Raw genomic sequence first — 26,714 nt, 5'->3', positions numbered from 1 at the left:
AAGGCGGAGGGGGAGACGGGGGAGGTGGGGGTGGAGAATAAACTGGCGGTGGTGGGGGCGGTGGTGAGGGCGGTGGTGGGGATGGTGGAGGCGGCGGGGGAGAGTAAACAGGCGGCGGAGGGGGAGAGGGGGATGGAGGTGGCGGAGGGCGTGGTCGGTAAATGGGATGTGATTCGGAAGTAGGTGGCGAAGGAGTGGGAACAGGTGGCGGCGGCGACGGAACAACAACAGGTGGCGGAGAAGGCACCGTTACAGGTGGCGAGGGAGCAACATAAGAAGGACATCCAAAAGAACTGCAATCCACAGGCTTAGACAAGAACGACTTACATTGCCTCTCAGACCGCTGTACCGGCCGGTCAGGTAGACAGTTCCTCCGGTCATCAAAATCCGGCAAAGCCAAGCACGACGGCGCCTCTCCCGTAAAGAAATTGTAAGAGTAAGTAAAGTTCTGCAGATTCGGCAATTTACAGATACTCTCCGGAATCTTCCCAGACAAGAAATTATGCGCCACATTCAGCTGCTCTAAACTCACCATTCCGCCGATCGTCTCCGGCAAACTCCCAAAAAACTCATTAAAACTCACATCAAACACCGTCAGATTCTTCAGAAACTCAATCTCCGACGGCAAACACGATCGAAACCCATTATTCATCAGAATAATCTCATTCAATCTCGTCATATTCCCAATGCTCCCCGGAACACACCCATGAAATTTGTTATTCGCAAGAACAATAACCGAAACCGGCGAGTTCCCGAAATTTTCCGGCAAGTCAAACCGGAATCTGTTATGGTTGATGAAAATGGCGTCCAAATCCTTGTCGAAAAGCTCCTTGGGGACAGGTCCTTCAAACTCATTAAATCTCAGATCCAAAAACTTCAGCTCCGGCAGCTCAAGAACCACCCGAGGGAACTTTCCGGCGAAGCGATTGTTGCTCAGATCCAACTCAAACAACCGCTTCAAGTTCTTGAACTTGTGAGGAACAGTCCCACAGAAGCGATTCGAGTTTACATGGAACAATGCAAGATCCACAAGAAGACCAAGCTCCTCCGGTAAGTAACCGGCAATGTCGCCATGGTTGAGGTCGATACCGGCGACCGTACGGATCGAGGAATTATCCGGCGCCGGAGCACAGAAAACCCCATTGTAGCTACAAACATCAGATCCAACCCAATTCTGAGTGAGATTGAAAGGATCAGAGAGAATCGCTTGCTTCCAAGCTTGTAACGCTATGTAAGCATTCCTGAGTCTGTCGTTTTCAAAAACAAGCTTGGGATCGACGGTGACTTCTTCACCACGGTCACCAAATTCGTCTCTGACGGAAAGAAGTTGGCGCTGACGGATGTAGTGAGCTTCGGCGTCGGTGAGGCCGCGGCCTCGGCCGCCATGGCCGGAAAGTTGAAGAAGCTCGTCAGAAACAGCAGAGGAGAGGCAGAAAAGAGTGCCGAAGAAGAGGAAAATTTGGAAGAAAAGATGAATGTTGAAATGGGAATGGGTCTTCATCTCATATGAGAGACATCTGATTCCACAAATTCCCACTTTCTTCAGCTTTCTTTCTTCCTTCCTTCCTTCCTTCCTTCGCTAAACCCTTTCTCAAAAACAATGGCGGATTTTCCTTTTCTTTTGGGTTTATTTTTTTTGCAGGAAAATACAGAAATCCCTTGTTTCTTTGAGATCTGAGCTTCAAAATGTGGGAGAGAAAGATAAAGAGGGATTTCAGAGCTTTGTGTGTGTGTGTGTGTGAGGGAGAAATAATACGTGAAAAAAGGGCCAGCTATATTACAGCTCAAACCCCACCAGATTCTTTTTTCTTTTTTCTTTTTCCATTTATTTATTTTCAAAATTATTCCTTTTTTCCTTTCTTAGAATTTATTCTCTTTTTTATTTCTTTTGCTTAAATTCCTTCAAATTTCCTCTTTATTTTACTCTTCAAAAATTTAATTTTGTGACCTATTCAACACAAAATTAAATATTTAAAATCTTATTAAACATAAAATTATATATAGTTATTTCTACTAAAATTTTATTATACATGAAATTAAAAGTTTAAACGATAAAATTCGAAATTTGATGGACTAACTTCATAGTTTTTTTTTTTGTATTTTTTCATATAAAAAAATCATTTCAATCCTAACTCCTTATTATTTTAATAAATTATTTGACTAAAAAACTATTTAACTTAATAATAGAGGTCTGATTCTTATATATATAACCAAAAAGATTAATAATGTCATGAAATAAAATGGAGTAAATATGATAAATCAATATTGTTTTCATATTTAAAAAATTTTAAATCAATATTGTTTTCATATTAAAAAATTAATAATGTCATGAAATAAAATGGAGTAAATATGAAAAAATATGATTTTTTTTTATTTATTTTTAATGTGAATTGGTATACCATACGTTCTTAGTTGTATACTTTTCTCATTCCTATTCTTTCTTCAACTCTCCAAGCCAACGCATGGAATAAACCATGTATGAAATTACAAAAATGCCCACGTCATCTTTGAAAATTCAACCAGTAGTTGCATAGCATAACGATAAAATATTAACTTTATTAATTAATGAGAGTCGGTGTGGTGGCGGTGGCACTGCCGTCCGCCGGCGCTGAGTTGACCGGAAAAACAAATGATATGCTGGCCGGCAATATCACGAGAAGTTCGAGCAATTTCTCGTGATAAATTGAAGAGTGGAGGAAATTTGTTGGTATGTATAGATAGAGAAGTAAAATGAGGTGGGCGGCACGTTGGCTAAGGAATTGATTTGAAATTTTAAAATTTAAAAAAATAAATAATAAAAGAGAAATTTTAAAAATAATATTAATTAATTAATTCAAAACTGTTTTTCCCGACTACCGATGCTCACGGGAGGCTACTGTGTGTTTTTCTAAAGATTTCATGCCGTTCATGTCCCTTTTTTTAATTTTTATTTTGAATTTACCAAATTGCCCTTCATTCAAAATAAATAAATAAAGCCCAACATTTCCATAATTGCTATGAAATTATGGAAGGTAGACGACTTACTCTAGCTAATTGAAGTCCAAATAAATAAATAAATGGGTGTAAATACCATTTTTGCCCCCAACTTTTTAAATTTGTTTCATTTTTTACCCTCAATTTTCAATCCTTATTATTAAGACGTTTGAAAGTTAGAGAGGAGTATAAAAATTACGGGCATTTTTTATAATTTAGTAATAAAATAAGTAAACAAAAAATAAATTAAAAAATATAGAAAAATATTAAAAAAAAAATCGAATATGGTAATTTAATCAATGTAATAAACGTAATCAGACAATTAAAATCCCCAAACTACCCTACATTCATTACAAAGTCAAAACATCGTCACCGCGCTTTCTATCTGCTACGGGCGTTCACATCAGGAATAATGCTGATCCACTTTACGATTCCGTGAAATCCACGTAGATCTGACGGTGGAAAACCAGTGCCAGGTCGGATTATACCAACGCCCCACGTAAGAAAGCGACAAAGGACAGCCAGTTTGGAAGTGGGTCCCACGCGGTCCTGTGGCTGGATCGTCGGCGCTGATGAGGAGGGCCCATGTTAGTGTGGTGCACCGCGTACACATTATTATCAACGCGCCCAATTTTTTATTTTCTATTTAAAAAAAAATAGTATATTGAAAAAATAATAGACGCGTTTTTTGCTACCAACTTCTTGAACACGTCAGGGCTACGGAGGTCTTTTTACAGCGTGGATATAAATTTTTATTTTAATTTCCAAATTTATAATGTGAATATTAAAAACATCTCCAAATGGCTCAATCTCTATTCTAAGGAAATTACACCTTTGAATTTCCAAATACCAAAATTAGAGTGTCAAAACTCAAAAATAGTATTTTTATCCAAATCTATCGGAAAATATTCTATAAAATGACCATTTTACCCCTATGATGAACTATTCGAGATTTTTTTTTTCTTGATTTCACCGTCACCATTGTTCTAAACTCAATTAGAGTAATTGTTCGGTCAGCTATTGAACAAGCTTTTTCATTCTTATCGATTAAAATAGGTTTTTCCTAAAAAAATTAAATAAATAACTATAGTATATCGTGAAAGATGAGATGAAAATAATCCGCTCTACAATTTTCAATGGCTAATGTCATCAGTTTTTATAGACTCCATATTACGACGTTTCATTAGATCAAATGCTTGAATACATAGCTTCTGAAGTATCGTGAGAAGCATAAGGATTTGGTATTATTTGATAGACGTAATTGAATTTTCCTCTCTACGATTAAATAGTATTAATAAGATCGGTAACTTAAGTTACAAGTAAAAATTATTTAATTATTTTAAATATCCAGGTGGATTTTAATCACGTGGGACCCACGAGCCAAATGGAAGGAAGGAGAATGATTCTTATAAATACCTTAACAAATGGAATTTAAATACAGATAAAAAAGAAAAAGGATTGCTTTCACTGTGCCCGACAATCAAGTATGAATATATGAAAAGTGTTAAACGCTGCGTTTTGCTTTGCAGTGTCGAAACGATTCTTTTACCCATTTTCAAAAGGCTTCTTGAAGCAATTTTTGTTTAGGATGAAGAAACGAATTTAAACTATTTTCATTTTTTAATTATATTTTTAGGATATTAAAGTCAAATACTTTAGAATTAAAAAAAATGTATATTCAAAAAATGGAATAATAATAAATGCTCCATTTTCCACACTTCAAGTATCCATAATTTTATCTCGAAATAAATAATTATTTATTTCAAAATTAAATATACCAATATTTGCTCATGTTTTTATTTAAAAAAAACATTAAAAATGGTATAAATATTGACTTTTTTATTTTTTAAAAAATTAAATTTACTGAAATTTTAAAAGTTATATCAACTTAAACATAAAATTTAAAACTATTTTTACTTGATTTATTTTAAAACAAACTCAAAATTACATAAATAAAACTATTATACTCTAAAAAAAAAAAAAATCTACGGAAGTTAATTTTGGGTTCAAAGAGGTAAGACGAGAAATTAGATATTCTACATTTTTCATAATAGGTGGCGGTTGATCTTGTCCAACATCTTTCTCTTCTCTTTCTCTTTATGCTTTTTTGTTAGGAAATTCATTTAGGGTGAACACGGGTTAAGTTGAATCGAGAAAATCTTTTAGACCTACTCAAAATTTTGGATTGGTGACTCGAACAACGCTTGCAACTAGGTTGAGTTGGATTGTACCGTTGGTTGTTATTTTTTTTATTATTATTTAAAAAAATCAAATTTATCTCGTTAAATTAGTAACTAATATTTCATAAATTTCAGATATCAAATATTCACGCGTCGGTAATTTATTGTTGGCATATTACAAATATTAAATATTTTAAGTTTTTATAATAATCTTAAAAAGTACCATATAATTGAGTTTTAAAATTATATATAACCCAAATCATCCATTAATTGAAACTACGTGTGATTACATGTGGTCCCCACAATGTCCAAAGACAACGTGGATTACTTCCAAGAGAAAATTGGGCCCATACGCCATGTGGAAGAGTAAAGGCAAGCCGAGTGGGACGAATTATGCTGACGTAGAATCCTACGTGTCGCTTACTCATCATATTAAGCTTTTCCTATATATATATATATATATATATATATATATTAATGCTATTCTGAAAATTTAGTCACATCACTTGCTTGTAAAACTATTTTCCAATTTAAAAAAAATTATATAAATAATATATTCGTGTAAAAAAAAATATTTATCTACTATACATATTATATTAATAACTAAAATCTCATAAAATTTAAATATCAAATATTCGCATATTGTATCACTAACATCAGTAATAAACGTCAAATATTTTTAATTTTTGTGTAACCCTATTTTCGAGTTGGTTGGGTCGATTCGAAAAAGAACGTTAACCCGCGAACCGACCTAAATTCTTTTTTTTTTTTCAAAAAATCAAACCCATCTCGACCTTTATGGTGTTAGGTTGGATAGTCTCGATTAGCCGGTCCTCAAGTCATATGAACATCTGTAATTAAGTTGTCGAATTTGGATTCTAATAAATATTTTATATTATATTTAAAAATGAAATATTTTATTGGATACTTCATTGACATTGGGATTATTTTTCAACCTCAAAAAAGAAGTAAAATTAAATGGGAAAATGGTTGCAAAACTAAAATTTGCAACAACTTTCCATTTTTAGCCCTACGTTTTTGGAAGGTATCGTACACTTACATAAACAAATTAGTCAATTCAATTAATTAATTGTCCAGTTGAAAAATTCTAGAAATAATATTTTTTAATTATCCAAAATAAATAAATAAATATATATATATATAGATATATATAGTTTATGGATATATTAATTGATAGATTACTAAACCTCCCCACATGGTATTTATTAGGTTGGTTCAAACATTAATATGTAAAGATAATAATTAATATAGTTCTTGAATATCATTTTAATTTCAATTCCTTACTCTTATAATTTAATTCAAATTTTATAAATTATAATATTATATTAGTTAGGACTTATATCATATTATAATTATTTAATAAAAATATATAATTTAAAAAATAACTTTTGGCTAGGATTTATGAAATTTTTATAGATGAAAAGTTTGAGAAAAATAATATAAATTAAAATACAAAATAGTGTTTTTTTTTTAATGTTTTTATTTTATTTTGAGTAATTTTATGTATAACACGTAAAGAATAAAGAAATTCTAATAATAATAATAATAAAGCAAAAACGCGTAGGAAAAAAAGAAAAAAAAAAGGCATTGGTCAATAGTGTATGAGCTGTTAGGGACGCAAATTATGGAGCCAAAATTTGAAATTTTAAGCACCACCCTCCTTTTTTTTATTTTAAATTTGCGCAGTCAGCTTAAATTCCTTTTATTTTATAGAGAAAAAAAAACCAATTTTTATCTTTAATTTTCAATTTAATTTAATTTTTATATGGATCTTTATAACTGTTAGCTGTTATGCAACATAACATTGATCTTTATATTGCCCTGATGAGTGGTGAAATCACTCGATAAGTTTCAATTGATTGTTTTAAGGTAATTTTGACCTAACGATGGGTCTGCAGACATCCTAGTGATGTTCGAGATTGATGTTAAAAACGAGTTGGTTGAACGGCCAAATGAAGCTTCGTTCTATATAAGTTATGTTCGGTCGAGTAAAGAGAACTTCGACAAAGCTACAAAGATAAACGAAAATAATATAACAGTACTTATATTCCTCTTAAGAATATGACGACGTTAGCACGATTATAAAGAATGCGACTACGAGAGTTGTAAATAGGGGCCCACGACACATGTTGTGGGGACCACGTTAATTGGACCACAAAATTCTTGCATAGTGGGATTCATGTTTGGTCCTTTCTAAACTTAAATATATTACTCTATCAAAATTAAAGGACAAAAATACTATTTTCCCTCTATTTTATGTTAATCTTTATTTAAATAAAGTCTATGTATTTTTTAATAAATTTAAAATTAGTCTACATTTATTTTTATAATTAAATTTTCGCTAAATTACAAATATTACTCGTAAAACTTTATATTATATTATTTTTATTTTTATTTTTAATAAATAAAAAATATATACCATTTCCATCTCAAAAAACCATGTCAACCGATCACAACAAATAGACTAATTTGAACTACAAAAAAATAATAATAAAAATAAAATTGGTAATGTACCGATTTTATTTCATTATATATTCGATTTTTCATACCCACATTAATATATTATTGATTATATTATAGTCAATTATAAATGTGTGACAAAGCTCATAATTAATATATTTGAATATTTCATTTAATAGAACATGTAAGCAATTCACTTTAGGAGAACAAATAATATTATCAACAAAATTAATAAAATAATTAAATATTATCGGTGGCAAGAACCTCTCTCTTATTTTCTAATACGGTTGTTTCTACCTAAACAACAAGTTGCAGAATTGGTCGATTTTTTTCTGTTGAATTATAAAATTAAAGATGAGTTCAAGTCAATTACCGCTAAGGCGGCAATGCCAATAAAAATATTTGTCATCATTTGCTACCCACGATCTTCCTTCTATCTAATTAATGAGAGACTTTATTTATTATAACAGCACAAGTCGACCGCTAGTAGATATTGTTCGCTTTGACCAGTTATGTATCGTCATCGGCCTCATGGTTTTAAAACTCGTCTAAAAGGAATGGTTCATTTCCCTCTCCAATCAATGTGAGATCTCACATTTACAGTCCCAACAATACTCTCTTCGAACGAATAACCCACCGAGCTTTTATGCTCATCAATTTCACTGTTTAGCTGCAAAGGCTTCTACCCATTGACGTATACGTCAAGGGCATGAATCTGATACCATTTGATAGAAACAACGAACCCTCCATATGTCTTTACGACGGTATGATATTATCCACTTTGGACGTAAACTCTCGTGCATTTAATTTTGATTTCATCTAAAAGACGTCATACCAAACACGAGATTCTCGTCTTAAAAAAAAAAAAGGACAAAATGATTGGAGAAATGGATTAGTTTGAGGTTTTGACAGCTTGAAAAAAGGTGTAAATTAAAGGACACCAAAAAGATGAAGAACAATATAGGAACCAAATCTTTGTTGGTTGTGAGTGGGAACTAAAGGATTTTTTTTTGTCTTGTAAAAGAAGCACAACAAGACAAAATTTTTATTTATTTATTTATTTTATTTTGGATTTTGAGAAGTAATTTGTATTTTTGGCCATCCCTCATTATTTGGCTAAAAAATAATTTTATGAAAATAAAAAAGGAAAAATATTTCTAATATTAAATTAATTTTCTTTAATTTGTAATTATAAAATAGTAATTTTTTATTTTCAAATATTTATATGGTGGACTTATTTTGTATGGTTGTATAAGATAAGGTTGATTTTAACATCTTAACAACTTTGATTCATATTATATAATTAAATAATTATTAAGTTAAAGTTTCCGATAGTGTGACATTGGAAATATTCCACCCTATCTTATTGGTAATTTCAAATTAAAATAATTTCCCTTTGAGTTTATAACATAATGTATTTCAAATTACCAACTAATACAAAGATTAAAAAATAATTAAAGAAATTATAATTTAGCAATGGAGTTGTTGATGGTGCATTTAAATAAAAAATAAAAAACTGTCTACTTATTTTAAATAAATTGATTTTTTCTACTTTAAAATGAAAATTTTGTGAATAATTATTTTAAATAAATACCTCTATATATATATATATTATTTTTTTAATTCTGATAAATAGTTTTTATTTATTTATTAAGAATAATGGATGCCTCTTGTAATTAGTAATCTCAAATAAGTAATAGTCTTAGCTAAATAAATTTCTTATTTTTTTCGGTATATGTGAGATCTCGTATCGGCTGGAAAAGAGAACGAAACATGATGTAGAAACATTTTCTTAGTAGACGCGTTTCAAAAACTTTGAAAGGAAAAGCCCAAGAAGGACAATATCTGCTGGCAGTGAGCTTGAGCCGTGACAAATGGTATCAGAGCCAGACATCGGGCGATGTGCCAGCGAAGAGGCTGAGCTCTGAAGGGAGTAGACATGAGGCAGTGTGTCAACAAGGACGCTCGGTCCCAAAGAGAGTGAATTTGGTGGGAGTCTCACATCGAATGAAGAAAGTAATGAATGTCAGCAAAGACGTTGGGCCAGATTGAGTTGTGAGCTTGAGTTGTAAAGTAATAAAAACCAAAATTTGTACGCTTATTTTAAGATGGATTTGAAATGAATTTTTAAGTTTTTTTTTTTAAATTTTAAAAAACCATTTTTATAGACCCTTGTGTTAATAATTATACTTAAAATTTTCTTTTTTTTTTCTTTAAAATATACTTTTATATTATAAAAAAAAAAGACTATTTTAAATAAATTTAAGGCTATTTACTACCAAACTCAATACCAATTTTGGGATTTTTCAAATTATTATTATTGGTTATGATAATATAGTCTCGTAGGGAAGTTGACTATAAATGGATAGAAATTTGGATTTTTGTTTTTATTATTTGATAATATGAAATTATAACATAAAATAAGAAATTTGAATATGAAATATGATGAAAATGAGAACAAAAACAATGGGTGAAGTTTTCAATAATTCAATTTGAATAAGTTATTGTACTAAACAACAAATAAAATAAATAAATAAATAAATAAATAAGATAATGTGAATTCTGTTGAGGAGCTGAAGTACTTGGCTCAGTTCAAAGCCTTCCTGACAGCTGGAGGCAGCTGTCCATTAGGACATGGTCCATTTCAGCCCTACCAGAATTATTTTTAATAATGCTCATAAAATCCACCAAACAAATTATAAAATAAAATCAAGTTACTTTTTTTTTTTTTTTTTTTTTTTTTCAAAATAAATAAAGTTTTTATTAAGTAAAATCATGCAAGTTTTTCTTATCAACAAGAAACAATTACCAATTCTATGGTTTTGATTTTCAGGTCACAATTTTTTTTATTGGGCGAAATACCCGATTTCTTAAATTTTCTTTCGTACCCGATTTGCTTCTTTCCTACACTATACTCTTACCGTGAACTATGCATGTGTATAAGATGCATTGTGATTTCTTCTTTTATGGATGTTTCGGAATGTGACTCGGGATGGAAAATGAAGACTTTTTTCTCTAACAGACTTCCGGGCCTTTCAATGTTAGGCAAAAATTCTTGTTTCGATGGTTGATAACATCTCCACATGATATATTTGTTTTTTAAATCTACTATTTAAAGCATATATAACATCTCAATTTTTTAAAGAAACTATAAGCATACTATTTATAAGTGAAAAATTGATGAAATTAAAGATTTGAAGTTAAAATTGATTTAGTAGGTAAAATATAGAGATACAATTTTTTTTTCTTCAAAAATTGAAATATGAGCTAATAAACGAGTGTCGTGTTTGTTAGTGAATATTAATCTTAATAAATTGTTACAATAAATTACTATATTATCGTGTTTGTGAGTGAATATTAATCTTAATAAATTGTTACAATAAATTACTATAAAGTCGTGAAGTTTATATAAACTTAACTTTACTTAATTTCTCGAATTAATTGTTTAAATATTATTAAAAGCCTTAGTTGATAACAATATGTTGATCATAATTATCAAGTTTAAATAATTAATAAAAATGAAAAAAATGAGAATTGTTATGGGTAAAAAAAGAAAAAGAGAGGACAAAATACCATAAAGTTAACTATTTTATAAGGTTAAATAATACGAATATCATTTTGAATAATAAAATATGACATTTAGCTTCTTTTATTTTATTTTTGAAATTTTATTTAATACTATTTTTTCACAATAAAATTTAATAATCAAAACAATTGAAACAACCATAATACTTGACTTCGGAAAAAGTTAAGAATGTGAATCCAAAATGCCTCTAAAATCTAATGGGCCTGTCTATATGAAGCCCATAAAGTTGGAATTTGGGCCTGAAGCCTCTTAACTAGTGGGCTTTTAACCCATAAAGTCCAAAGTACCTCTATTCAATTTTTGTTAATTAACTCACTAAACTTAATTTTAAAAAACAATGTAAAAATCTCCATAAAACCATAAATTTCTATAATTTTCATTGAAATTTCATGAATTTTGTAGAAATAATATGCTTTTTAACTAATTGAAAGCATATAGAAACTCTTTAAAAGGTCTTGCAGTATGCTATAAATAACTTTTTTATTTTTGTGGAATGAGATCAATTCATTAAAGAAACATATTAAAATAGATTTAAGAGTATTTTTATGTACAAAATATAAGTCCTCAAAGATTAAAAGGACCTAAATGCATTCTCCTCTTAAATACAAAAATTCTCTAAATTCTAAAATTAAGCATTTAGATGAAAAACTTCACAGAGAAATTTCCTACATCCCATATATCCTATCGTACAATTATCAACCTAGCAGTGATATGATCTCTTAAGCTCATACCATAAACAAAATAAAGTATCAAAAGCATCATTTTCGTCGAGATCATTACCTCGAAACTCCGAGACTGCAATTAGAGTTTTCAACCACTCTTCATGAAGAGTTGAAAACTGGGAGCGTTGTTCGCTCGATTTGAAGCTCTCTTTGATGGTTTTCTTCAGCATTTGGCTAGCTTTTGAAGCTGCTTCAACGACTCGCCCCGGGATTCCAGCCATGGTTGCTACTTGCAACCCGTAGCTCTCAGGGCATGCTCCGGAGCGGAGGCGATATAGAAAAACCAGCTCATGGTCCTTGAATGCGCAGGCCATGTGTTGAAGCATGACGTGAGGATGAGAGGCAAACTCCTTTGTTAGAGGGTGGTAGTGAGTAGCAAATAGAAGTCGACAGTTCACCTTTTCTATCAGATGGCGAAACACCTGAAGAACGGATTCACAGACATTATATTGTTTCATCAATAGGGGATGGATATTTGCAAGTGATATTTTATAGTTTATGCAAAAATCAAGCAGCAAATGTAAACTACATCCATCCAACATGAATTATGCCCATGTTCGAGGTACTATCATCGCACCATGTCTTAGGACAAACTTGGGAGTGATTTTAAATTATTTATCATTTTCAAAATCAATTTTAATGGTATAAAAACTACGCTTAAATGTGTAGAATCAAACATTGAATTGATTTAAAATAATTTAAGACATATTTCGAAGTGATTTTAAACCTGAACTCTCTTTTGAATATCAAAATTTACAGTCAGAATGAAGCAACATGAGTTATAAATACCTTCGCAAGTAGCAGGATGATGTAAATTTAAAATAAACATTTAAAAATGAACATAAAAGTAAAATATCAAGCGTAGATTAGTATTGCATAGACCCAATCAACTAATGACTAATGTATTTCTATCTATAGTGTAGTGGACCTTCGAATGCAGACGCTTACTTCGACGGCAGAGTTACAGATGAAAGCATATAAACTAGAAAGAGAAATTTTGATTTTGATTTTGATTAACCATGTATGATCAATGTTAGAAATTATAAGCTCGAGAGTAATGGTGAATGAGATGGATTAAATAAAAACGAAACTCACAGCATATGCAATGGCATAGCCATCAAATGTGCTGGTTCCTCGCCCGAGTTCGTCAAGAATAACAAGAGAGTCCTGAGTAGCATGTTGGAGAACTGAAGCTGTTTCTGAGCATTCAACAAGGAAAGTACCTACACAGTACAGAGACATGGATTGTTATTGTTTCACAAGAAATTATTTGGTACTACTGAAATTTATATCTATGCATTTTCCATGCACTACCCAGGGCCATCCTTCGGGAATTCATAGAAGTTCACTTGAAAAAAACAAATAATTTAAAGTGGGTTTAACTTCTTAAATGTGTTCCTTCAAAAAAAAAAAAAAAAAAAATCTTAATTAAAAAAACTCTAAAAAAATTGGATTAATTCAAAAGTTATTTTTGGATAAACTATCACGCAAAAGTTTCTTCAAAAATAACTTTTAAACTAATTCAAAAGTTTTAACTACTTTTTATTAATTAAATTTCTTTAAAAAAATATATTTAATCATCTAAAATAATTCAAGATGCTAAACATACTAAATGATTAGTTATTTAGAAAATATCAATAGAAAATTTGATTTTATTTAAAAGTATTTCTTATGACAATAAAAATATATAAACTCTTACTTTCTCCTGTCATGATTCGATCCGTAGCACCAAGCCTCGTAAAGATGGTATCCACAACCGAGAGCGTGCATGTCTCACAAGGCACGTAGCAACCCAACTGCAATTCAACCAGAGTGTGGGATGAAATAATAATGTTTTATCTATTTTACGTTTCGTTTATAACCCTTTGATTTTGGTTTTTTTTTTTTTTTAATTTAAAAAAATGTTCATGGTTTTCATCTTTCCGAACCATTATAAGTTTGATTTTCAAAAATATCTTGCCGCTATGATAAAGAAATTTGCCACATACCTGTGCAAGAATAACAGCTAGACAAGTAGAACGAAGAAGTGTTGATTTCCCGCCCATGTTTGGTCCCGTAAGCAGTAGAGTATGGGGATGGTAGCCATCTTTATCAGGACCAAGGATCATATCATTAGGAACTGGTGATTCTCCGTTCTCCACAAGGGCATATGGATGCCATAGCCCATTAATTTGAAGAACTGGCCCCTGCTTTTCTGGACTCGACGTTGAATTACTCGATTGAGGCAAAATAATAGGTCTAGACATGGACCCTCTAGATGAATGACCAATTACTGCAAATGATCTCAGCACGTCAATACAATTGAGGGCATGAATTACTTCACACCATTCAGTAGCTTTTTCCACAAATAACTCGATTAATATAGAGAGTCTTTCAGCATCAGAATCCGTTACATCATGGTTCTGAGAAAAGATTACAAACAAACATTTTTAGCTGAGATCTCAAGCGAAGGATTCCATAGAAGAAGATATAAGATGCAGTATTGAGTGTTATAAAACTATGGAATGAGGCATGAGATGATAAAAGAAAGGCGAGGGAAAACCTGATAATTTGGAAATTCGCTATCTACAGCTGCTTCAAATTGTGTGAGGAATTGATCGAGCCCACCATTGCTGGTGAGCTGTGGCAGTTTAACTACTTTTGATAGAGAAATAATGCAACCTTCCTTCTGGACTTGAATTAATAAATCCAGTCCAGTCCTAAGGCCCTTCACCAAAGATCCGAATAATTTCACCTGCACCGTATTATCAGTCATCACTCAGTGTGTTCATATATGCAAATTGCTGGTTCATGTAAAGCAAATACATAGAGAGCTTCAGGATAAATTACAGAACTAATCTTAGTACACAAACTGAAAAGAGAGAGCTTCCTTGGTACGAGGCCCTATGGGGAAACTAAAAGCAAAGTAATGAGAGTTTATGCTCAAAGTGGACAATATCATACTATTGTGGAGAGTTAGAATCATACCCTTAACTTAGCCATGTCAATAGAATTCTCAAATGTCGAACAAAGAAGTTGCGAGCCTCGAAGGTGTAGTCAAAAGTGACTCAAGTGTCGAACAAAGGGTATACTTTATTCAGGGCTCTAGAGAAAGAGTCGAGCTTTGATTAAGTGGAGGCTATTCGAGAGCTCCATAGGCCTCAGGGGAGGCCCTATGGTGTAATCTGTTCGAGGGGAGGATTGTTGAGGATTGCTGGGAAAGGAGTCCCATAATTAAGGGGTTGATCATGGGTTTACAAGCAAGGAATACATATCCATTGGTATGAGGCCTTTTGGGAAACCAAAGCAAAGCCATGAAAATTAATGCTCAAAGTGGACAATATTGTGAGATGGTCCATGATTCCTAACACTAATCTAGTACACAAACTGAAAAGAGAGAGCTTCCTTGGCGCAACTTCAAACAAGAGTAATTTCAAATACAAATTAAGCGGACATGAAATATCATATGAGCAATAATACAAAATTTTACGATTACATCCCCACGATCAAATTAAAAGAAGCAAGAATGATTTGTGATAACCTTGGGTAACGACCACGCAAGTGACAAAATCTAACGCCTCCAAATCACAAAGAAAGTCAAAACTAAAATCTCTAGAACAACGCATATATTCAGTGTAAGAATCCCATACTTCGCATTCAACATATTGAGAGTGTAGTAATGACATTAGATTTGCTGATTATGCATATATTATACTTACCCGCCGTTTCTGTAACTTCTTGCGAATCAATGGTAATACAAGAGAAGCAGATGACTGAACCGTAGCCTTAATCTGCCCAAACAGCCTCTCTAAGTCTGGAAGCTTGCGAAGATAGGTGGTACCAAGAAGTGCCATAACTTCAGATTGTGCCATCAGTTCTTCAACCACATTAAGCCTATTATTAATCTCTTCAACATCTTTAAGAGGGTGACAGATCCACAACCTCAAAAGCCGCTTGCCTGATGATGTTACACAGTTATCAAGATACTTGTACAGTGTACCTGCAACATAAGTATCGTAATTAATAAAATTTGTTGATCTGGTCCTTCAGACCTTGAAGTTGAAACAAACGCATACCTGATAAACCACCATCATCATTGTTTCTGAAAATTTCAAGATTAACCATTGTTTGTCCATCCATTCTTAGACAGCCTCTGTATACTTGGTATGGCAGTACAGCTCCCTCCCGCAAGACATCATCCAACTGTAAAAAGTAGGAAATTATAAATGCCAACAGTTTATGCAATAGTTCATATATCAGTGTCTCCAAGAACCATATTTACCATCAGCCTTGACATATGATTAATAAGTCCTCCAAGAGCACATAGAGCAATGTCATCATGGTCTGTGCTTTCAATCGTGTGATTCCACAAATTCAAGGAGCCTTTAAAATATCCTTTAGACTGGATCAAAAGCTTAACCTCTGAAGCTTCCAGAAAATCTGTAACTGGCGACCCTGATGTGGATTCTAGAGCGGTGGAACCTACAAGATGAATAGAATAAGAACTTTGAGAATAAATATTACAACTCAAACATTGTGGATAAAAAACCAAAGGCTAGTTTTTCAAAACACTTCCAAACAACCCTTGGTTATTAACAAGAACATAAGAGATACCTAAGAAATCAATGGTCAGTATAATATTCTGATCACCAACTCAATTGTTTAAAATATATTATTGATTCAGAGTTAAACGACAATCAGTCATTTTGGAGACTAAGGGGACAACATTTCCAAAGAAATAACATCAAAACACATTAAATAAAAGTCGATCACTTTCCATTTAAATCTAATGACTTGAGAACAATGTCTAATAAAATTGCATTAACTTAAAAATTGTATTAGAAGATAGACAAGTAAAAGTAGCAAAAGAGGAGACGTAAACTCAGACATGTATTGTGTCTGCACATGCACGAGCACATATGACAAGTGATAAATAAAAAGGTAACCTTTTCGCTCATCAAAGGAAATTTCTTATTATAAAGACACGAAAAGAACCAACCAGTTGGCGAGTACTTCTTTAGAACTTTATGTGTTTCTTTAGATAATCCTGCACAAAATAAAATTGTGGACGTTGAAGGACAGTTCACCAAAAATAAATATATCAATCAATTAAATAAAAGCCTGAAGTCCAAGATGAGAGGAAAGATTCTTACCTCTAGCTTCATATATTATTTCCTTTGGAGACACCTAGAGAAACCACAAATGCACATATTACTATCAAACTTGCAAAAACAAATAACAGAAATGCAAAAAGAAAATTTTGAATTGCCTACTTGCATCAAGAGGGCACCGAGAGCAGCGCAGGAAGCATCATCTTTGATAGAGCCAGTCCAAAATTTTAACGCAGCACAATCAACAAAGGCAAACCCATATGCAATTGAATTATTATCCAGCCCACAACTCTCCTAGAGAAAAATTCCAATGAAGCATACTGTCAATGTAGCTTTATGATGTAATGTTTATTTTCATCATCATCTAACAGTAATTTCCTAGTCCAAAATGAGATTTGAAACGATAATGCCATGGAATAGATCCCTCAACTGTTGGTTAACTGTGAACTTTTCAATGAGTAAGAACTTTTTAGAATTTGTTTGAAAAAAGAATGAAGAAAAGTAAAATATATGCCTCAAACTTATTACTGAAAGAAAAATGGACAAGTTTATCTAGAACCACAATCTTAAATTTTCTAACAATTCCAAATATCAATTACATACAAGAATTGAATTAATTTCTAATACCTCTTTGATGGAAAGCAAATGAACAGCGTCAGGCCCAATATCACCATCAACCTTGGTTGATGGAGTAACAACCTGTACCAATTTCCGAGGTATCACCTGAAATTAACAAGTCATAAATTAAATCGTTAAAAGTATACCATTCAGATGTATAATATATGGAACAAGTAGAAAGAAGCACAATGGAACGTCTTTTGATAATTTTGAAAATCCAAATTAAAAATCATCTAGATGAACCTCTACACAAACGCTCAGCACAAAAATCCAGGTAAAAAAGAAGAAAAAAGACAACTTTGAAATGAATATGCAGAAATCAGAATCAATGTCCACATGATATCTGAAGCGACAAACTTACAGAATTTGCACCTCTGGTTTTTGTTTGATCCGAAGATTCCAACTGCTCAATTCGCCCAACTTTATGTCTTCATAAAGATTGTCACAAGAATGTGTTAGCCTCATCACACATACTCAAAATAAATAGCATGCAAACATGATGCTGAAGTAAATTTTCGTTAGTGTTTTGAATCAGATCTAATGCCTCTAGTTTACTCATTTGCTGCTTAGACTCCTTTGCTCTTGGTGCATCAAGTGAGAACAAAAGCTTACATCTTATAGGATACAATCTGGAGAAACATTAATAAGTCAGATGAACAACATAACAGAGCTATCTATCCTTACCCGCGAGCAACAAGCTTTTGAACGGCATCATCAATCCCACTTTCAGGAACACCAACCTAAGTAGAATAGGTAATATCAGGGATATGTGGATAACTAAAAGATGAAGAAATAAATACACAGGAAAAAACAGATTGATGAATTTTATTTAACCTGCCTACATTTCCCAACGCCACTTAATGTCATTTTCCAGTCAAGCTCCTTGTGACCAATTTCAGCATCTTGTTCATATAGCTCATAGAACTTTCCCTGTGATGTGCAAAAGAAAATTCATATTCTTATATTAACGAATCGAGGTAGTTTATTGATTACATATTTAAAAGCATCCACCAGTGAAAGCAAAGTCTACCAAGGGTATAAACTGTGTAGAAGAGGAAAACCCCTCACTGATTTAGAGAAAAATTGAGCTTATCAAATAATAAGTTTAATACCTTATTAGTCTATCAGTGAATGTGCCAAAATGAATAGGTCAGGAAATATGGATCTCAACCCAAAGTCAACAATGATTTCTGAATTTGAAGGAAAATGACATCCCTTGAAAAAGTAAAGGCTACAATTCATATTCCCCATATTTTTATTTTTGTTCTTTTCATCTCTACTTCTATGATGGATCCAAATTTTATTTAAATTGATTCTCGTGTGGACATATCACAAAAAAAAAAAAAAAAAAAAAATATCACGATAATACAACTCATTTCTATTACAGTTCCAATGTGACCTTTGTAAGCAAAATACTTATATGGTTGCAAATTGTAGAGATACCCATTTCAGCACAGGTAACACGAAATGAACAACAATTCATAGGAAAAAAATGTATATTGAAATCAGGAGCTAATTCATGCAATGATGCTGTTCGAGAATATAAACTAACCACTTTGAAGAAAAGCAAAATGTCCATGTATTGACATTTCACATTCCAGTATTGTTTTTGTGACGCTGACATTTTCTTCAGCACGTCAGGTGGTATGAATAATGTTTTTTTATCATAAAGAGGATGGTCAGGCCTTCTACCATTAGCATCTCTAATTTGAGAGGGATTGAGCCAATCAAATTTGCTAGTTGCATCAGAAACTTCATTGTGAATCATGTTTGAATTTATCGAGTCCTGAAGAAGTTTAATTCTTTTGGTACTATGCTGCAAAAAATCAGCACTCCCATCCACAAGAGAGATCTCTTGAGATCTCTTCAAACGTGAGGCAGAAGGTCGCATGCCAGGTGTTTCTGGTCCACCAATGCCATCATCGCTTTCAATATCCAAGACAGGTCCTCTATGTCCGTTTAAATTTGCAGCGTGGAGTTTACCATGATGTCTAGAAGCTCCCTTTAGCTCCGTAAGTTCTAATGGATCGTTAACCTTACCAGAAATGGAAGGTAACTGAGAAGAATCTTTCCAAACCTCGTTCTGAGAGGAATCTTTTTTAATCTCGTCCCTGCAGGATTCATACATAAATATTAAAATGCAACTACATCATAGAATAAGCCACGTTTGGTTCTTCTAAAATCAAGAGAAAACGATGCAAAAGTATTACAAGAACTCGTCAGTACAAAGACGCGTTTGGTTCTTCTAAAACCAATAGAAAACGATGCAAGAGTATTACAAGAACAGTATACTACGCGATTCAAATGGAGAAAACAAAATGCAGTACGTCATCGACTAAGAATCCGAAGACCTGCTCGCTTAGTTAGTATCAACATTACCTCTCGTGCGCCTTGTGTTTATCATCGACTCTCACAAATTTGTGCATGATGCTCGAAAAGAGAGAAGAACCTCTGTTCTTCTCAATCACCGGCAAAATCTGGCGAGGCACCTTCTCCGGCGGCGTGTCGGTTCCTCTAATCTCCAGGGAGGGATCCGCATTGGTCTGGATACCCCGCTGCTCCAAACCGGCAACGTTTGGTTTCGCCGGAAAGCGAGTGAGCCGCTGGGCGACGGAGGAGGTATCCCCATCGGAGCTCCGATTTTCGGACGGAGATTTTTGGAAGAATGATAACAAAGATTTCTGGCGCTGCATTTTTCACGATGAATTGTGGAAAGCTTCGTTAGAACTGGAGACTGAAGAGGACAGTACAGAAGTGAATTGCAATAGTTAAAATTGGCGCCAAATTTTTGCGCCCTTTTAAGTGCCCTAATTTTGCAATGTGTTGAATGTTTCTCAAATTAGTATTTATGTTAAAATATGACCTAAATTACCTTTTTAGCCTTCCATTGTAACTTTAAATTACAAGTTTCTTTTAATCTGATCCACCAGAAACAAGAACGGCGGGTAAATGGGGTTCGGATGGGAAAGGGTCATGGATGACATTTTACAACTTCAATTTATTTTTTTAATATTGACGTTTTCTCCCCATATTTTTTTCACACATATCGTAAATAAGTGATTTATTAAAAATAAAAATAAAAACTATAAATATAGTATTTAACAAATATTTTATTTATTATTTAAATCAATAAATAATAAATCACCACAATAAAAATATTCATGAATTCCGTATTATTTAATGATGCATGAATCTTTTAATGTTTTATCTAATTATATATTTTGATTCGAGGGTCAATCAAACCAGGTTCGATCTTTGTGTCGTAGTTTACAAAAAGACGATTGCTTAGTTAAGATTCTACCGTTTTCAAAACTTACGAGCTAAGTCAATAAATTATCAAAATTATGATGAATGGTTATGGTGTACGATTCTTCGAGTTTAATCAATAAATGAAAGGTTTCACACATCAACTACCATGTCAATTTCTTAATCCATTCTTGCGTTCCAATTTTCTACGCATCAACTATCGGGTAAGTTTATGTCATTTTAACAAAAAAACTTTCATCAAGTTCGTGCAATGATTTCGAAATGTAATAGACAATTCAAACTTACGTCTATTAGTATCTAACGGTCTAAATCACTATGTAAATATTAATTACGAGTTTAGTTTAACTAGTTAAGGTGGGATTGTTCGAGATAAGTTCGAGATTTAAAGTCGAAATAAAATCAAAATCAAAGATAGGATAAACTTAGCAGACAAAAAAACAAAGACAAAATGATAGGCACAAAGTTTGGGTATGAACAAAAGTGTGCAAGGGGCTGCAATAATTGAAGATAATGAGGTTGACAAGTAACAAAGACAAGAGATAATCTAACCACCAAATCCCATTCCCATTGATATTCCTCTAAGGGTAGGCCATGGCTACTTGCCTTTCTTATCTTCCCAATCCATTCATAAACCATCCATAGCTAATCTCAACCACTTCATTATGTCCATAAAAAGATTTACAAGGTCAAGGCAGGCAGAGAGAAGAAAAATTGAGCTGTTTATGTTCGGGTTTAAGCCAAAGCCGAACGAAATGGTTTCCGACCATTGATCTAGTTAATGATCTCGTCAACTTCAAGCATGTTGATATCTAACATCTTAACAGCAGTACAAAAGGAAGAAGGAGTTCAGCTCATTGTTAGCCCAAACCCACCCGTAGCAGATATTGACTTTTCCTTTCGGACTTTCCCTCAAGGTTTTTAAAACACGTCTTCTAGATAGAGGTTTCCACACCTTTATAAAAAATGTTTCGTTCTACTCCCCAACCGACGTGGGATCTCACCATTGTATTTCATGAAGAATTATAGAAAATAGTTACTTTTCACAAGACATGTACACAGATAAGCATTGCATGCGTGAACACACAAATATGTTATATATAATCCATTGCAAACAAAGTTGAGATATAAGATCAAAGCTTTTCTTCTCCACAACTTGAGAGAACCAGAAGGATATAAGTTTAAGGTGTGGTACATGTACTTAGCTTCATGCACAGGCCCTTAGGATGATCCAAGAGATTCTTTGGAAGAAAGAGAAGCCACAGGGTGGTCGGCAGGCATTGATTTCGATCGTTTCATCCATGCCGATGACATCGAACGATGAAGCCGACACCTAAAGGAGCCTTGATGCATCGTGGGTGAGCATAAACACTGGCCTTTCGGCGAACTCGACCTCACGGTCTCAGCATCTCTGTTGCCATGTTTAGGAGATGTGGAAACCACAACGCTAAGGCTGCCATCAGAGGCCATATCTGCAGACTGCAAGAAGTATGGAAACTCAAGTATTTAAAAGAGAAAGAGCTCTGTTAATCACAATATAAATATGATCAGTATTAAGAGATTTATCCTCAACTAGTGCGTGAGGCTAGAAGTAGTTATAGTGCAATTCAAGAGGTGATATCTTTTATTCTTCTCGGTTTGTCCTTAGTGAAAGCAACCATACAAAAAAAGCCCACGCTATCTCTTATGTCAAAAAGAGGAATCTGGCTAAGTTCTATTTGTTTAGTATCAATAATTATAATGATGTGGTCATTCTAGGATATAATATCAATATCTTCCACAACTTGAATACAAATCAGAAAGGAGGACTAAATATATGAGATCTCCCATCGGTTGGAAAAGGGAACGAAACATTCCTTATAAGGGTGTGGAAACCTCTCCCTAGTAGATGCGTTTTAAAATCATGAGGCTGACGGTGATACGTAATAGGTCAAAACGCACAATATCTGCTAGTGGTGGGTTTGACATGTTACAAATGGTATCAGAGCCAGACACTGAGCGGTGTGCCAGCTAGGACGCTGGTCCCCTGAGATCTCACATCGGTTTGAGATGGGAACGAAACATTCCTGATAGGGGTATGGAAACCTTTCCCTAGCAGACGCATTTTAAAACTGTGAGGCTAACGACAATACGTAACGGGTCAAAGCAATATGTCGTACAAAATATATAATTTCCACTAAGCACAATATCTGAAGGGCAGTAACTGAAGTTCAAAACTAAGGTTATTTGATGCATTTGAGACTGTAGAACTGTGACAAAACTCATCCACATCAAGAGGTTCTTTTCATATCCACTGATCATGGAGGATCAGATACTCCCACTCCACTCAATAATTGAAGTGAATCATTCTCAGGAGTCGGTGAATTTGCTAGAACAGTTCCAAATTATGAAGAAAAGAGGCCCCATGGAATTATACTGATCCAATAGCTAAAAAGTTCATACTGATTTACCCCATAGAGTGCTAGAGAGAAACAGATAGATCAGAACTTTCAATGGTTATCCATTGGCAAAGGGCGGGCAAACACAATTTTGGATCTAATATGACACTTCAATATCAGAATGCCCTTGTTTTGTTTGATAGCTTTACCATACATGACAACAGGGATGGGCCTTCATACATGATATACATTACATTTCAGTTATTGGGATTCCTACAAACTCATGGAGTATTAAATTCGAATAAAAATGAAAGAAAAAACAAAATGCTGAATCAGCTTAGCCGTTCTATTAGACTACTTCCATCATTTGATTTTTTTTAGTTTACAAGAAACCGCCGAACTTTCATTGAGAAAAACTGAAAGAGTGCAAGGGCATCCAAAAAAACAAACCCACAAAAGGAGGCCCAGCAAAAGAAAGGAGTTCCAGTCATGTAAAATGAGACCTATCGAGTAATTACAAAAAACCGTCGTCATCGACACCCAAAGAGAAACATAGAGCCTGTCAATGGCCCAAACATCACTAGAGTTCCTCACAACTCCTCGATCATCTCTTTATAACATCCATCCATCTTTTGATTAAAGATTATTTCATCATGTTCTAACGACTCTATACCATTTGGTAATCTTAAAAGTTGTGAAACACTTATAAGGCATAAGAATGGAGCAAACTAATGTAAGACAATGTTAACAGAAGCTTACCAATCTGCAGCAAATCGATTGAACAAAACTGCAACGGCAATTCTGTACTTGTTGTTCATCAGAGATTAAGTTATTTGGTATATAGTACACAACCAATAACAGCCTGCAACAATCATGAGAAAAGAGCATTCAGTTTCAAGCGGTACTCCAAATAACAACCAAGATATTGTCATTCTCAATCACCATTTTCAGGATAGAAAGTCACATTAACAGAGGATACTTAACTCAGCATTCAACATTTGTACAGCTCAGGCTCGCCAGTCTCTCTTCCCCTTTCTTCTTTTCTTCGCAGTCATCTTTTTCAGAAGGATCGCTTGACAATGAGAGATGATATTGGCATTTTATAGCTCTACACTAAAGTAACCAGAAGAGGGCTCAAAATGACTCGCAAGCAACCAAATGAAAGATTCATGGATTTCGTTGGCAGGCCAAAGCTGCCCAATGTGTGGATCATTCACCATCTTTAAATTATTACAAATCAAATACTGAAAGCAGGCAAGAATCAAAGCCAATTTTCTTGCACAGGAAAGTTATATTGAAACTAAACCAAAAGGCTTAACTTAATGTGTTTGGGGCACTTTACCTTTTGTATGTGAGCTCAAACACTGACTTGATTACAGAGCCAACTTGGTACATGAGAGCTTAATATATTGATCAGGAGAAAATTATATTTCAGGGATTTGTATGTTTAATCTTCTATTCTAATACCATATTAAACTACGAATATACCAATAATTTATATTAAAAAAATAGATTATGTTCTAAATCTACGAAGCTTAAACAATGTTCTTATCTTAGTTCTTTTTGTTTATGATTACCTTTTAGGAATGATTTCAAAATCCAAGAAATTAAAAACTTAATTCTGTTTCCATCGATCCTAGCTTACGAGAAGCATTATCAAAGTCTAAGAACGATTCAAAAGCCTAAAGATGACAGAATCAAGTCGAATAAGAAACTAAATCAAGCCGAGTAACAAGATTTTCAAATTTCGTTCAAATAGAGCTCCACAATGCACGATAAGCGGAATAAAATGACATAACCGAGGAAGAGAATGAACTTACAGAAGCGAGATCGGAAGTCGAGATGGTTGCGACGATTCCAAATGAGTATTTCTTCCATGGATGCCACGAAATGGAAATCACGCCCGCGTCTTTGAGCTTGATTCGAACCCCAACACTGAGATTCTCAGGCTAACAATGAGCGTCGGCTCGGAAAGAGAAAAAAAATGGCAATTCCGTAGCCATTATCAATTCCATATTTGTTATTTATTTATTTATTTTTATTGAAATATTATTTTAGCTATGTATTTTACCTTTCGTACTTTTCGTCCATTAATTTCAAATTTTATAATTTTAATATTAAAAAAAATATATATATATAACATTAAAAAAAAAATTACAACTTAAAATATTAAATTATCAAAAATATCCTCTTTGTTTCAATCGTACTCCTCAACTTTTTTTCAATTCTCGACATTTATTTTAAAAGAGTCCTCGTGTAACAGCCATGTCTCAAACATGAAATCGAACTTGACAACTCCGACATTCTCCTGTATCTCACGTGACATGTTTATGTTGTTTATTTCACGTTTTTAAGGAGGTGTACCTTGTTGATACAAGTAGCGACTTTCAATTCTTTTAAGTTTTTCTTAACTATTTTATCTTCAAGATCTCTCTCGTTCAAATGTGTATTATATTTTCCTCAAGCATTACAATAAAAAAAAATAAATTGTATTTTTAATTTTAAAAGTATTATGAACTATACGAAATATTTAATATATATATATATATATATATAAAAGGATTAAATTAATTAAAAAAAACAAATAAAAAGGGGTTGAATCTTGGTTAAGTGGAGGGAAGAATAGATTTGGAGCTCACAATTTTTGTTCCCTTATCCCAAACACTACCCGCCAAACATTAAAAGAATAATTAATAATAATAATAATAATATAATAATAGTGAATTTGGAGAAAACGACGGCTGGAAACGTGGCGATATTTTGTAAGAACCACGTGGATATGCTTTGCGGGCAGCTTAGCGGCGTAGCCTTGCTCGAAAAGTAAAGGCTGGGAGCAAAATCAGCTGATGAACGACCAAATCTAAGACACTGTACGGCCCTACTTTCCTCAGGTTATTTTATTATTATTTTCATATGGCTGTTCCTTCCCCACGCGGACGTGTGGAGCGTGATTCAGCTTTTCGGATAATTGCATGCAACTTTTCCCATATATTAAATGTTTGCCTAAATTATATATAAAAATAAATAATAAATAAAAACAGCTAGGAAGAAAATTCTCGAGTCGGTACGCTTGTCAACATTTTGACTCAACGAACCCATAAGGTTAGGTTGTGAACTATATTCGGGTAACTCAAGTTACTAACCCAACGAACCCATGATCTTGGGTTGGTCTCAGAGATTTCTAACTTGACCTAATCCGGCTCGTGTACATCCTTACTTTTGTTGTTGAGATATACGTTTCGTTTCTCTCTCTAACCGATGGGGTCTCATTTCACAGTCTACTCTCCAATATCTGGCTTTAATACCATTTGTAATACATCAAACCCATCAGTAGCAGATATTATCCGTTTTAACTAATTACGTATTGTTATCAACCTCACGGTTTTAAAACGCGTCTTCTAAGGAATATTTTGTTTCTTTCT

General features: G+C 33.3%; 3 protein-coding genes across 6 annotated transcripts in view; all 3 read right to left on the bottom strand.

Moving 5' to 3' along the window:
- Positions 1-1,748, bottom strand: part of LOC111450799 (leucine-rich repeat extensin-like protein 4) — a 2,797-nt gene extending 1,049 nt beyond the window's left edge. The window contains exon 1 of the mRNA XM_023091097.1: positions 6-1,748. Coding sequence (XP_022946865.1) covers positions 6-1,501 — 1,496 coding nt within the window. The 5' untranslated portion in view covers positions 1,502-1,748. The remainder of the gene's footprint in view (positions 1-5) is intronic.
- A 9,973-nt stretch (positions 1,749-11,721) lies between these two features.
- LOC111450579 (DNA mismatch repair protein MSH7-like) lies at positions 11,722-20,673 on the bottom strand. Of its 2 annotated transcripts, none has more exons than XM_023090778.1 (18): positions 20,030-20,673; positions 19,203-19,761; positions 18,485-18,580; positions 18,335-18,390; positions 18,012-18,078; positions 17,660-17,755; positions 17,195-17,326; positions 17,075-17,108; positions 16,921-16,968; positions 16,204-16,403; positions 15,998-16,124; positions 15,641-15,921; positions 14,485-14,676; positions 13,931-14,344; positions 13,642-13,738; positions 13,038-13,165; positions 11,894-12,364; positions 11,722-11,808 (listed from the first exon to the last, which is right to left on the bottom strand). In XM_023090778.1, exons 1-17 carry the CDS (start codon positions 20,341-20,343, stop codon positions 11,921-11,923), a joined length of 3,285 nt encoding a protein of 1,094 aa, XP_022946546.1. In that variant the 5' UTR covers positions 20,344-20,673; the 3' UTR covers positions 11,722-11,808; positions 11,894-11,920. The 2 variants fall into 2 exon arrangements, with proteins under 2 accessions (XP_022946546.1, XP_022946547.1); XM_023090779.1 differs by having other exon boundaries at positions 11,722-11,811; positions 11,897-12,364.
- A 1,296-nt stretch (positions 20,674-21,969) lies between these two features.
- LOC111450652 lies at positions 21,970-25,286 on the bottom strand. 3 transcript variants are annotated; one of them, XM_023090880.1, is made up of 4 exons: positions 25,113-25,286; positions 24,277-24,536; positions 24,052-24,154; positions 21,970-22,393 (listed from the first exon to the last, which is right to left on the bottom strand). In XM_023090880.1, the coding sequence occupies exons 2-4, from the start codon at positions 24,288-24,290 to the stop codon at positions 22,136-22,138; spliced, it is 375 nt and encodes a 124-aa protein (XP_022946648.1). In that variant the 5' UTR covers positions 24,291-24,536; positions 25,113-25,286; the 3' UTR covers positions 21,970-22,135. The 3 variants fall into 3 exon arrangements, with proteins under 3 accessions (XP_022946648.1, XP_022946647.1, XP_022946649.1); XM_023090879.1 differs by having other exon boundaries at positions 24,277-24,512; XM_023090881.1 differs by having other exon boundaries at positions 24,277-24,405.
- Between the last annotated feature and the right edge of the window lie 1,428 nt (positions 25,287-26,714).

This window comes from Cucurbita moschata, unplaced genomic scaffold (genome assembly GCF_002738365.1).
Source record: "Cucurbita moschata cultivar Rifu unplaced genomic scaffold, Cmos_1.0 Cmo_Scf00012, whole genome shotgun sequence".
NCBI lineage: Eukaryota > Viridiplantae > Streptophyta > Magnoliopsida > Cucurbitales > Cucurbitaceae > Cucurbita > Cucurbita moschata.
This window is presented reverse-complemented; position numbering and strand designations above follow the sequence as displayed.